The 13,608-nt window shown below is 50.3% G+C and overlaps 1 protein-coding gene across 1 annotated transcript; it reads left to right on the top strand.

Annotated features, from left to right (window-relative positions):
- The first annotated feature begins 41 nt into the window (after positions 1-41).
- Positions 42-1,837, top strand: LOC144478901 (uncharacterized). Its single transcript, XM_078197257.1, has 2 exons — positions 42-106; positions 194-1,837. The coding sequence occupies exon 2, from the start codon at positions 202-204 to the stop codon at positions 1,675-1,677; it is 1,476 nt and encodes a 491-aa protein (XP_078053383.1). The 5' UTR covers positions 42-106; positions 194-201; the 3' UTR covers positions 1,678-1,837.
- The last annotated feature ends 11,771 nt before the right edge of the window (positions 1,838-13,608 follow it).

Below are 13,608 nucleotides of genomic sequence, written 5' to 3'. Positions count from 1 at the left end.
TGTCAGATGCTTAATCGAACTTAACCTTATTTTCATTCAAAACAACTGAAAGAGTCACGCAAGTATTTATGTGTGTTGCGATCATTTTGTATAAAGATAAAAAGTTGTAAGTACGCATTTACTATTAAAGAAAGTTATTTTATATAGTCGTTGTCAATTTATTACTATAATCGCATTGAATTATTCGTAACAGTAAAAGAAATGAACGAATCTTTGAAGAGAAAGTATGACGAGGGAGCTATGTGCCAAGCCCTGAAGGCTGTAAGGTCAGGAATTCCTATCAATACGGCAGCCAAAAAATACAGAGTACCAAGGTCAACTCTGTATGGTAAATATAAACAATTACACGCAAGTGACAGGCGTGGACGACCAACGGTACTGTCTACTGAAGCAGAAAACAAAATTGTTCAGTGGATTATAGACATGTCGCGTCTCGGATGTCCAATCACCAAAGAACATCTGATGAATAGTGTGACATTACAAGTGAAAGTTTCAAACATATCCAATAAATTTATTCATGGAAAACCGAGTCGTCATTGGTATCAAGGACTCCGCAAAAGACATCCAATATTAATTAAAAGGATATCTGAAAATGTAACGCTGTCTAGAGCATCAATTTCAGAAAGTTCCGTTCGAAAATGGTTTATGGACACTGAAGATTATTTAAGAAAAGAAAACCTTTTAAATATTGATAGCACCAGAGTTTATAATATAGGTGAAACATCCTTAATGTTGAATCCAGAGAATGGTCAAGTGCCAGCAAAAGAGGAATCCAAAAATGTTCATAAAGTTGTTAATAATAATGAAGAAGAGAATATAACTGTTTTAGTCAATGGTAATGCCAGGGGCCAATTGGCTCCAACAATGGTTGTATTTAATTACAAGCGAGTGCCCAGTTCTATTTATACAAAACTTCCTGAAGGATTTCATGTTGGTACATCTGAACAGGGTTTGATGACAGCATCCCTTTTTTACGAGTATATTGCTAAGGAATTTTGGCCGTGGCTAATTAAAAATAAAATTCAAATGCCAGTTATATTATTCTTGGACGGTCATGTTTCATACCTTACTCAACTCTTAAGCGAATTTTGCCGCGAACACCAAATAGTGTTAATAGCATTACATCCAAACACAACGCATTTCCTTCAACCAATGGATGTTAATTTGTTTGAACCATTGAAAGCCCGTTGGAAGGAAAACGTAAATCGTTATTGTAATGAAAGAGAAAAATTAAGTATTAGTAAAGAAGATTTTGCTCCTGTTTTGGAAACAATTTTCAGAGAAATGAATCTGAAAGAAATATTGTCCAATGGTTTCAGAAAATGTGGCTTGGATCCATTTTCAATGGATGAAGTAGATTTTGTAACAGTTTTTGATAAAAAAAATAGCAATAGCTGCAAATCTTTAGTAGCAACTTCCAGTCAGCCCTGTCTTCTGGAATCAGTTGAGAGATATATTAAAGAAAGCACTTTACACAGATTTAAGTGTGAAAAAAGTGAGAACTGGACAGGACGAGAAGAAGACAAAAGCTTGTTTTACTTTTGGAGAAGGATTCTCAATGATAGCAATCAAAGCAAAAACATGGCAAATAATTGTCACACACCTGTGGAATTAGTTCTAATACCTGAAGCGTTTGATAGTCCACCAGATCAGGATGAATGTATAATAGGATTCTAATATATGATAAATGTCCCAATTTCCGTGCCTTCATGCCAATTTTTGCTTTGCCGAAAACTGTCAATAAATACTATAAATTTCATTTAATGCACTAAAAATATATTTCACAGCCATTAGCACGATGTAATTATCTATTCTGAATCTGTTGTAAAATATTTTCGCAATACCATTTTTATAAATTCAGAAATAAACACTGGTGTTTAAAAGGACGCGCGAGTAGAGCATTCTCTGTCGCAAGACTAATTTATTGAATTCAAAATAGATAACTTCTGTGTACTTTCATTTTTGTCTACACATATTTATAAAATTGAAACAGTGTAAAACTTATAGAATTAACATTGTAAATACTCTTCTACAAGAAAAAAAATATAAAACTATCGAAATGTCTATAAAAATAATTACACTCTATGTCGTATTTTTGTAATTACATATTTCATAAATATTATTTCCATCATTTAAATATTCGCGCCGTATACACTTCTTACCTTCAAGTAATAATCAACAATCGTAGTAGAAATGAAATATATGGTATAATCGGTTCTTGCTAAATCGACGGTCGGTATTTTGACTAACAGTTCGAGCGTTTTGCCACTTTACCATTCATGTCAGCAAGATTATCGTGTGCCGTATGCTCTACCGTTCGGCGATAATGTATCGACGTTGCAGAATACGCATCGGCACCTCGAGCCACTTGGCACGATTCGCACAGATGGCGTTCGAATGCGGGCGGGTTCTACAAATTCCACGTTTTAGAACTCGCTGTGTGTTAGGACAGGACGGACTTATAGCGGCGTTATTATTGCTATTTGGTTGTACCATGACCTCCTTTTACGTGGCGCATATGAAGGCGTACTAACCGAATGTGAAAACATCGTCTCGAGAACTGGATGGCAACGATTTATCCGCGGATAGATCGATCGGATTCGTTTTATCTGCGCCGGTCGATCAACTATTGCCGGGCGATTCTCAACTATCGCTTTGACTTTTCGAGCGTTCTTCGGATCACGTGGAATCTCGTGGAATGCACGTTAAATTGTATAACGCTAAAATTATCTGTAATTCTTCGAAATTATTTACAAATATTCCATAACGCTGGCGGAAGCGAATCGGAGATCATAGGCTCGTAAATCCGAAGTCCCCGGTTTCGTATCTCGTTAGATCAGAGAGGTGGGAGCCCACGCTCGCGAGCGTGGCCGCGATCCTCGAGATCGTTGATCGACGCGACGGCGTGGCGTCGTGGTTCGCGGGCAAAACATTCGGCCGAAGCGTGATCAGCTTGATCAGCGTGAAACGTCGTCGGTTTTAGCCGAAATGTCTCCGATTACCCTGACTCGGGGGCCGGTCGACTGTGCCGTCGCGTTGTTTTCTCGTGGAAACGCGTACACAACGCGCAGCCGAGCCTCGCCGCTGGTCTGTAACACTCGATACGCGTGTCTCGAATGCTGTCGAGCAATACGAAACACGGCAGCCACCGTATACACGTACACGCGAGCGTGAATTTTCGATGGATCCGGCGATAGTGTGGGTGGAGGAACACGATGCACACGACGCGCGGGACTCACACCGAGGCTTGCCGGCGAATCGACAGGCAACGGAGTGATTTCTCGTGTCACGTGTGTGAACCCCGCGTATTTGGTGTGTGTGCCACCCCCACGTGGCTCTGCACGCCACCCACACGCCCACAGACAGCTTTATATGCATGTTGCAGCCTGTGTGCAACGTACACGAATATGATCGCTTAAATGTCCCCATCTGTACTTCTCTCTCTCTCTCTCTCACTTTCTCTCTCTGTCTCTGTTTCGCACCTTCTCGCTCACCCCTTTTCTGGCTCACGCTCTCTCGCCGTCTCTCTCTCTCTCTCTCTCTCTCTCTCTCTCTCTCTCTCTCTCTCTCTCTTTTCCTCGCAGCACGTTTATATACGAACGTCTAGCGGCTCGTCACGTGTTCGTGTCAAAATCAATATTTGGCGTTACTAGGTTATGATAACAGTGCACGGTGTCGACGAAGCTGGTGTGTCTTACGTACATAGCGACGCGGGTGGCCCATTCGTTTAGGCTCGTTTTGTCAGCCGTTGTCGTTGCTTCTGCGTTCCGAACGATTAGCAAAGCACGCGGCGGATGCTGACGAAACGGCGGATGGTTTGATCGGCTTTTGCGGTACTCTCCGACAACGTTGCCTCGATGAAAAAACGAAGCTCGAGGAGATGGCCCACTTGGCTGATTTATAGACAGGCTGCATCCAATGCAAATTAACTCTCTATTGGCTCGAGTAACTTTCAGATATCTGGCTAACATATCTACATTTTACCAAATAATTTTAGTTTTCTGCACAAGATGACATACACGTCTTAACACTTTAAGTATATTTATTGTTAACAAATAGTAGTTATAATTGTAGAGGAATACCTCAATTGTTACATACACCTACACCAACAATTATTATACAATTATTTTAGGTATCAGGCTTCTTTCGCAATTAATAAAATAAATAAAATCAAAATAGAAACATAACCTTAACATTGAGCTAAATTTTCGCAACCGAATGCCGGTCGGTAAAGTGTTAATTATACAAGGTTTTTGAGATGACCAACAACGATATTAATAACAGTCGACAGTATCGTTGAAACTGAGATTTCAAAGTAAATGCCTCGCAGGTTGTCTGCTGGATATTTAAGGAACAAATTTGACCCGCGGAGGGTCGAAAACGGTCTGATCATTTCCGTAAAACCGTCCGTACGAAAGGGTTGAAAATGTCTTATCTCTTAATACAGACTGACAGCGATGCCAAACCGCATTCACCGTTATCGAGCAATCAATTTTCCGATCGCCGATGATTCATTAGTGTCCCGTCACCTCTTATCAACAATACGTTAACGCTTTATCTGTTGGAAACTTATTAATAGATTTTTCCGCGATTGCGCCACGTTTTAAAGGTGCTCGAGAACGTTCCGAACAATAGCTATACCAATAGAACGAGATTAGAGTGTATCGTGGAGAATTGTTGGCGAAACAATCGCTGATACGTAATGCGCTATCAAAAATGAAACGCTTGTCGAACGTGTCAATGTCGGATCGCGCGAAGACAAATCAGGCTCGAATATCCGTTCCATCGGTTTATTCCGGATCCTCGAAGAATATGTTAAGCACCGTGGAGAATGCACGGTTCGCTTTGCAAATCGGACACCTTGGTTTTAAGTTCGCGGTCTCTGGCTCGGCGAGGTGTCTTTAACCTTTCCACGGCCGATATTGTTGAGCATTTGTAGCAGCGGCGACTGGATCCGTTCAATTCTTTACGATACATTTTTATTTGTCGTAGATTGTCCCATAAGTTCCTTCCTTTTCTTTTTGACGCGAAATCAATAGACGATATTTGTTATTTAGGACACCTTTATGACACCTCGTCGGCTCGCCAATTCTTTTCGGCTACGGCGGCTTTCAATTTATCGAGTCGATCGCAATATTTTGCAGAATCGATCGTTTCACCTTGTAGAAGGAGCCTCGTAGTACGCTACACCTTTCCAGTCCCGCCAAACGCGCGAAAGAACTTTCTTCGGGCGAAGTTCTGGCTTCGCGACAGTCGAAGGTCGATTTTCCTTGGACCAAGTGCGTTTTCGATGCGCGTTTTCGTATAAAATCCAAGTCTCGTCTCCGGTGTCTTGGCTCTTTAAAAAACGATTTGTTTCGTGTCGCTGAAGAAGCAAATCGCGCGTAGAGACGTGCGGTTCATAAGGTCGGTCTCCGTGAATTGGTGTGGAAGCCAAACTTCGTATCGATTCGCGTATCCAATCTTGATTAAATGATTCTGTAGTAAGGTACGAAATAAAAATTCTCGAGCAAAGCACGAAACATTCGCGAAAGCCATTATAGTGCCAAAGAGGTTAATAGTTAATAATTGCATACGACCCAGAAAATTATAGTTCAGATGAAAAGCTTGTAACTCCGAGCCGAAACGGAACCGATCATCCGGGGATTAATTCATTGATACCGTCTCGCCGACGAATCGGTGCACATTGTCGCCCGTTTCGTATTCGTAAAAATTCGCAGTGGTTCGCGGAGTCCAGGCTGAGCACGAACGAGCGTGTTCGATATATTAAATTTTGTTGGCACGGTAGATCGGCACGTTTAGTCTAAACTGCAGGCGGCACACGGTCGGAACACGTTGTTCTAGGGGCATCGGTTGGACGCGGTTGAAGCAGCGCGGAAAAACAAACGGATCCGTGGGGAGCTCGCGTAAATTGCAGAAAACGTAGCCTGACAAGCAATGAATTTTAATACGCGTAATTATCGTCGTAATTTGATGCTACCCCGGGAAGTTTCCAGCCGAATCGGTCTCGTTCTATTCCAGCTACTTGGCATTCCGCGTTTCCGCCGCGCTTTCGTTACCCCAAGAAGCGCGGCAGGAATGTTGTGCTTACTTAGCTCGCCGAGTGGATCCCGTCCTCGGAGGAATACAGGCACAACAGGTGTACAGCGCACTACATAATGCATAGACTGGATTTTCAGGCGCGAGCCCGAAGGATACGGTGCTTCCGAGGCGTCGCGACGCTGCACCGCGTCGCCGGATTCGAGCATTCACGGTTGCGGGCGAAAGAGAGAGAGGGAGAGAGAGAGAGAGATACAGAAAGAGCAAGAGAGCGAGAAAGGGAAATAGAGAGTGAGATGTAGAGAGAGAAAGAGAGCGAAAGTCAAGCCGGTCCGTTCGCCGAATTTCTTGGACCGGTGTCAAAGGTCGCGAGAGACCACCCCCTTCGCCATCAACAAGCCGTCGCGCGAGCTCTGTTCCTCGAGTTTCGGGATGCGCGCGCGCGCGCGAGGGTGCACGCGCTTCATCCCTGCCGGGGGGACGGGCGGTGAGGGCAGAACGCGTCGCGACGCGGCCCGACGCGACAGAATTGTACTTTTCAGTTATTTCTCGAATAACACGCCGAAATAACGTTTGTCCAACGTCTCGTTGGGTCGTTTGTGCTCGGCTCTACGGCTTAATTACCATTTTAGCGAAACAAAGCCAGCGTTTTTCTATCAACGGCGCAGCAGGACTTCGTACGGTTTGCGTTTAATCCCGACGGACGAGCGCTTTTAATTACCCGATGAGGGGAAAAAAACGAGAACGAAAACGGATTTATCGTCCTTAATATACTAGTTTTATTCGTTTATCCTTGCGTGCTTTCAGCGGAGTACACGTCAGTCTGTTTGTCGTGTTCGTTGCTTGTTTCTCTTCTGCTCTCTCCGCGTCCCTCTTTACCATTCCCCTCCGCCGCGCCGCCACGCTCCGCTCCGTTCCGTTTCGACCTCTCTCCCCCGACGAGAGCGGAGAGAGAGAGAGAGAGAGAGAGAGAGAGTGCAAGAGAGGGAAAAAAGAGAGAGAGAGAGAGACAATTCCATTCGGACAATTTTCTACGCATGGGCTGCCACGTTTTTTTCACGGCGTCCACGCCTATTTTCCGGCGAGCGATTCGGTGGGACAGCGCTCGTGCACGCCGCGGTGTCGCGCGGAGAATTAACCATCGGGAGCAACGAAACTGAGGACGAAAATCGAGACATCGATGCTTCGGTCTCTCAAGTTCCCGTCGGAGACGTTTTCGGTGTTCTCTATCGGAAGATCCGACGCGGCGTAATAAAAAGAAACGCGCCGATATTTTCGCTTCCCGTCTACGACGGAACGACCGCCGAAGGGAAATTAACCGCGACCGGGAAACCGATAGGAAAATACGAGGAGGAGGACGCTACGCTGGGTCGGTGTCGAAGAAATAGTGGCGGGGCAACGGGGGACGGGGACGGGGGAAAGAGTAACGCGTAACGCCGCGTAATTCATTTTTACGCGTCTCGAGCCCCGTTAGGTATACGATTTAATTAAACGAAAAGTGTGTCCGCGTTGCTCGATGCGTCGCGCGCGCTTCGACACCGCTCGATTTTATGCGTCGCGAAAAACGACGCGAAAATAGCGTGGCACCCGGCCGGCCGACACCGCCGTCCCCTCCCTCCCACCTCCAAGCCGCCACCGCCACCATCACCACCCACACCCCCCCCCCCCGACCAACCCCCGTAAATCGTGGTCTATTTAATTAGCTCTTCCAGCGGCGAGCTCGCCGGTAAATATTTTGCTTTATCGTCGTGCCCACATGCGCCCATATACTTCGATTATAACGCGGAACGGACGTAACGAACGGTGTTTTGACAGTAACACGAATATCGTGGAAACGAACCGTGCCGGTTCGCGAGTCGTTTCGAGCGTAACGCCGATTCCCCCCTCCCCCCTCCTCGTCCCGCGCGCGACCGTTTTCAATCCTTGGAAAACGCGCGGGAGCACATCCGGGGAAAACCGGCCACGTCCGCAGCGCGAACGCCGGCACGGATTTTTCCAGGTGACGGGAATCCTCGTGGAAATAAATCGTTAATCGTAGGTGCGACTTTCGTAGGACCGTCAATATTTGGACTTCGCTCTTGCCGCGTGCGACCGTGGAGGTCCCGGCATTTCCGCCCGGGAACATTATCAATTGTAAGGCAATTTAGTTAATCCCTTGCCATCGTCTCTTCCATCGTTACGTTATTCACGCACCTTCGCCGATCATCGATTCCTGCAAAGAAAATTGATATTGCATTTCCGCGGTAATCGTATTTACCGCGCTGGACATTTTTAAACGAAATAAAAATTACCCGAGATTATTGTAAAAAATATAAATTCGATCGAACTATCTTCCCACTTTTAAAACTCGGAATAAATTGAAAATATTGTAGCAATATTCTTAAATGTCTTTCCTTTACCAATTTTATCCATAAATGCATCAAATCCGTAGCCTAGTAATTAACAAATATAAAATTCTATTTCAACCGAAGAAAAAGAAATAAATATCATGTATAATCAGTTCAATGCGTTGTTATAGGACAAGGGTTAAACCGCCCAACTTTTGATCGTCGACGTGTAATAAAATAGCCGAACTGTTCATCGAAAATGTAACAGCGTCCAGCGAAATTCCAGCGGAAAGGAACTCGGACACCATCGACAAACAATAGACACCTGTTTCAGTTTGAAATCGGTGGGAAGTGGGAAAGCTTCGTGGCAAAATCGAAATCTCGGCGTCGCGTTTCGCCGCGTCGAATTATCGCCGATAACAGCGCGCACACGCGCGGTTCGAGGCGGCGTTCAAAATTTCACTGAACAGAGAGAAGGCGCGTCGGAGGAAACGGGAGGAAGCTCCGGCTCGAGGTGTGACTCGGTGAAGAGCGATGGCGAATTCGCGAAGGGAAACTCTAGATAGCGGAGGTAATCGCGTGGGTGAGAGCGTAGGTGTGTCGGTGTCGGGGTCCCCGGCTCCGTGTTAGAGAGGGAATCCGCGTTTGTGGATGTTGGCGGGCGGTATCTATCGCATCCTGAATCGCAACAGATGCCTGTTGCAACGCGGTGCTCTCGGCTCGGCTCTGCTCGGCGCGGAGCGGAGCAGAGAGGCCCGGGCGATGCTGCCACGTTTTCGGTCTTGTCCTGCCGGGATCCTGCGTCTCGCGTCTCGTCTCGTCCCGTCTCACCACCCCGCCGTTTCTCCCGTTCCCCCCTTTCTCTCTCTCTCTCTCTCTCTCCCTTTCTCCTCGCGTTCCCTCTCTCTTCCTCTCTCTCTCTCTCTCTCGAATCCTTTCTCTTCGGGAAACGGTTTTCGCCCTTTTTACCACGTGATCGGACATTGACCCTTCGCCGGCGTAGCCGAGGGGTGGAAAACACGGGGTCTGCCTGCGAGAGCAGGGACGAGACAGACGGATGTTTCGCGTTCCTTTTTATCGATTGCGCGTACCGTTACTTTCAGATTCCGGGACGCTCTTCTCGTTATCGCCCCCGTCACAGTCGATCGAGCCACTTATGCTCGCGCTCCACCCCCCGAGACGCCCCCACGGCTCCGGATCACATCGAAACACCTGGGCACGTTCGCGACAAGGGCGGCAAGGGATAAGCCGAATCTCGGACAGGGATTCCTTGGGTGCAGCGTTTTTCTGGGTCCAAGTGAAATCGGTACGGTAAACTCTCTAATCGATCTTCAGCGAGGAAAGAATTTAGAAGACTTTACTTTAACTTTGCGTGGAATTTGGAATCGGTATACTTGTTGGCGGTCGCGTGTGGATTCGCGTAAAGTTCGAAGACCGCTCTGTAGTGGGGAACGGATCAGGATCGAAGACGCCGCTGCGTGGCGATCGATCCTGCTCGGCCGGAATAATCGCGACCGACGGAAATCGCGCCTCCTTCCAACCTGTCGTTCCGTTGTCAACGAACGACCCAATTTCGAGAGAGACGTCGCTCCGAATTATTCCGCTTGGAGCGCGGTCGCGCTACTTACACCCACCGCCTCCTCCTCCTCCTCCTCCCGCCTCCCCCGTCTCCCCCGTCCCGCTCCGCCACGGATTTATCCTTCGAAGGAGGAGGGCCGAGGCGGCAGTGGCGGCAGCGGCGACGGCGGCGGGGGTGTCTAATAAATTCGGTGGGCTTCGAGTCGCCGCGCCGCGTCGATACTGCTCGATAGCGAGCTGTTCGGCTCGGTGGAAGTCGAAGCTGTCGGCTCGATTCGCCTCGCCTCGCCTCTCTCCTCGTCTCGCTGGGACGGGGTAGCGAGAGAAAAGAGTAACTCGTCCCTCTCGCGTAATTAAGGACCAAGAGGATCGGTGGGAGGGAGAGGGAGAAGGACAGAGAGCGTAGGACTCCTGGGATGAGGGGCAGGAAGATCGATCGGGTTCGTCGCGTATAAACGTGCAGCCGGCGGTCGGTTGGTCGGTCGGTCGGTCGGTCGGTCGGTCGACGTGTCCTGCGAGAGCCGCGATGCGATGCGAGCCGCGTTTCGGCGTGAACGTGTTGCAGAATGCAAGGACGCACGTGGCCGGCCTGGGCGGGACGACGAGGGAACTGCTGTAGGGACGAAGGCCGCGGAGACACCGGCGGAAGGAAAAGAACTCGAGGGGATGACGGGGTCGGGCGCCGGGAAGGGAAGCTCAAGGAAGAGGAACGAGCAAACGGCGAAGGCCCGGCTGGTCCCGAACCTACCCTAAATCGAAGAGCCATGGGGACACACCCTGAATACAATAGCGGATCGGCTGACTGCCACTGTCCATTCTCTTCCTCCGCGCCCTTTCACGGGCGACCGCCTTCGCCCGTCGATACCTCGCGCTGCGAGATGCAACGGGTTGCAATTTCCAAGCGAAAAAAACCATGCCCGCCTGCTGCAAAGGATTTGAATCGACCCTGGATACTGTCAAAAACGACAGGATTAAAAAATTGTTCACTTGACTCGAAACCTAGATCTATGATCCATATCCTCGAAAAGTCTAGATCCAATGTCTCTGACCTTCTCTGCTCGAAACTTTTGCCTCGTTCAGAGTTCAAAGACACAGTTTCCTTGTGTCTCGATTTTCAGTGCTCCGGAGGGCAGTCTGCGATCGCGTCTAGCCTAGGCCCTGCGTTGGCAGACGCGTCGACGAGGGCTGACGATGGAAGATGAGCTCCGGAGACTAGCTTGGGAACAAGGGAAAGGGCCCTGTCCGCGGCGAGGGTGCGGGACGAGGACGGCGAACGTGGAGACCGGTTGAATGCAAAGAGAAAGGGACGCGAGGTGGAAGCGTGGAAGAAGCGAGGTCGCGAGAGAAGCGGAGGAAGCGGCCGATGAGGACGAGAAGAAACGGAGAAAGACGGAAGAAAGGAAAGCTCGCGCGCGCGCGCTCGCATAAGACGGAGTACAGAGACAGAGGCAGAGAGCGAAGGATGAGTGCCAGTGGGAGAAAGAGAGAGAGAGAGAGAGAGTGAGAGAGTGAGGGAGAGAAAGTGAGAGAGCGAGAAAGAGGGAAAGAGAGAGAGAGAGAGAGCCGGGCCGACAAGGGTAGAGACCGGAGAAGGGTGGGCGCGCGAGAAGGAGAGCGAACGAGACAGTGAGAGGCGGCAACGCCCATTTTTTGATAAGCTAGTTACTCGCCGGCAGGCTAGCTCTCGCGAAGGGCGAGAGAGGGTGGCTCTCGCTCGGCAGAAGGCGGCAAGAGGTGCGACGGCAGGAGGTTCAGGCCGAGGAGGTGGCGTAGGAGGAGGTGGAGAAAGAAGGGTGGGTACAGGCGGGTGTCGGGTTCTACGGAGATCAATAACTGCATAAAAATAAAGTGAGGCTCTGGCCCGCTACCTTTAACCCACCGCCCCTTCCGAGTTCTCCACCTTCACCTTTTCCTCCGTCGCACCGCGCCGCACCGCTCCGCTCCGCGCCGCTCGGCACCGCACCGCTCTGCTCCGCGCCGCTCCTCGCCGCTCCGCCCCGCCTGCCCGCGCCTAGACGCCGACGGCTTCGTTCTCCTTCCTTTGCTGCCCTATCCAACCCTCCCCGACCCCCCTGGCCGCCTCCTCAACCCTCCGCCACCCTTTGCCGCCCCGTCCCGTTCCTAGTCTCCGCCGTCCTGCTCCCGCAACCTTCCGATCTTCTACGCAGTAACGTCTTTGCCGTGCCCGACCACCCTCCGGCCACCCTCCGGCCACCCTACGGCCACCCTCTCCGCCCAGCCCCGAACCCTGCCACCCATTTCCTTGTCCCATCCACCTTTACCTCCGATCCTCCGCCTCGTCCTCTGCCCCATCCGCCCGATCCTCCTTCTCCTCCACCTCCTCCTCCTCCTCCTCTTCCTCCTCTTCCTCCTCCTCCTCCTTCTCCTCATCCTCATCCTCATCCTGTTCCTCTCCCGCGCCGCCCCGCTCCGAACCCAAGAGCGCCACACCGATGAGGATCCGGAGGTTATTGCCTGTATTTTCTTAAGGGATGAATTTTCCGCGAGGACCGCCACGGCTACGCGCCGCTCGTTGCTATAGCCGCCAACGACTGCCCCCGGACATCTCCTCCGCGCCATCCCGTGCTTGCTTTTCCCATCTTCTTTTCTCTTTTTTCCTTTGCGCCCCTCGCGCCCCGCGCCCCGCGCCCCGCGTCCTTCCTTCTGCCCCCCCGTGTCCTGCAGCACCACCGGAGCACCGGAGAGGCCGGCGACGCCGGTGGATGGGGGTAAGGGCTCGCTTCCGGTATACGCGATACGCCAAGTTTCCGGGGGTGTTCTCTGGGGAACTGCGCGGCGGAGGCGCGGGGGCTGATCAATTTTGCGACGGAGATGCATCTAGGTGGTTGTTCGCGAGGGCGCAGATGCTCCGGACATGGACACGGACCGTTCCGCACCGCTCCGCTCCGCGCCGCGCCGCGCCGCGCCGCGCCGTGAGGAACGAGCCTGAAAAAAGAAGACCGGGAAGCCGGACAGCGAGACCGAGCGCGGAATCTCTGTTCCAGGCTGCTCGGTGGTGTCTTCGGGCTGTGTTACACGCGCGGCCAATAACACGAACGCGTCGAGGTCCGGGGAAACATTTGTCGGCGGTCCGAGGAAACCGCCGAACCGGTCTCCTTTTTTCGACGGGAAAACAATGCCGGGTTGCCAGCGAAGTATTACGCGACCCTGGGTCGATCGATCGATTAAGATATCGACGATCGTCGGTTGCTCGGCTCCCTCTCTCTCTATATCTCTCTTTCTCTCACCCTCTGCCAGTTTCTTTCTCTCTCTCCCTTTTCCTCTGTTCCCGACGATGGAACAAAATTTCTGGAATTGAACCGCGAGAGGGATAGGAGAGAGCGCGACGAGAGAGGGAATTACGATTCCTCGTATTTCGAGAGCAACAAGTACTTACAGACCCTTTGTGGCGCACGCCACAGCTGGAGAGACATCGAAGGGAGCGCGGAACAAAGTTGCAACGAGCGAGCGAACGAGCGCGCACCGCGGCAACTCGGCAATTCGCGATCGCGTATTATATAATTCACGAGGGACGGTCGTTTGGACTCTCTCTCCCCGGGATCCGTTTGGACGAAATCGTTTCTTTTTTCCACCCCCTCTCGCTCTCGCTCTCTCACTCTCTCCCTCTCTCTCTCTCTTTCGCTCTCTCTATCCGGGGTTGTGC

Source organism: Augochlora pura, chromosome 3, assembly GCF_028453695.1.
Source record: "Augochlora pura isolate Apur16 chromosome 3, APUR_v2.2.1, whole genome shotgun sequence".
NCBI lineage: Eukaryota > Metazoa > Arthropoda > Insecta > Hymenoptera > Halictidae > Augochlora > Augochlora pura.
This window is presented reverse-complemented; position numbering and strand designations above follow the sequence as displayed.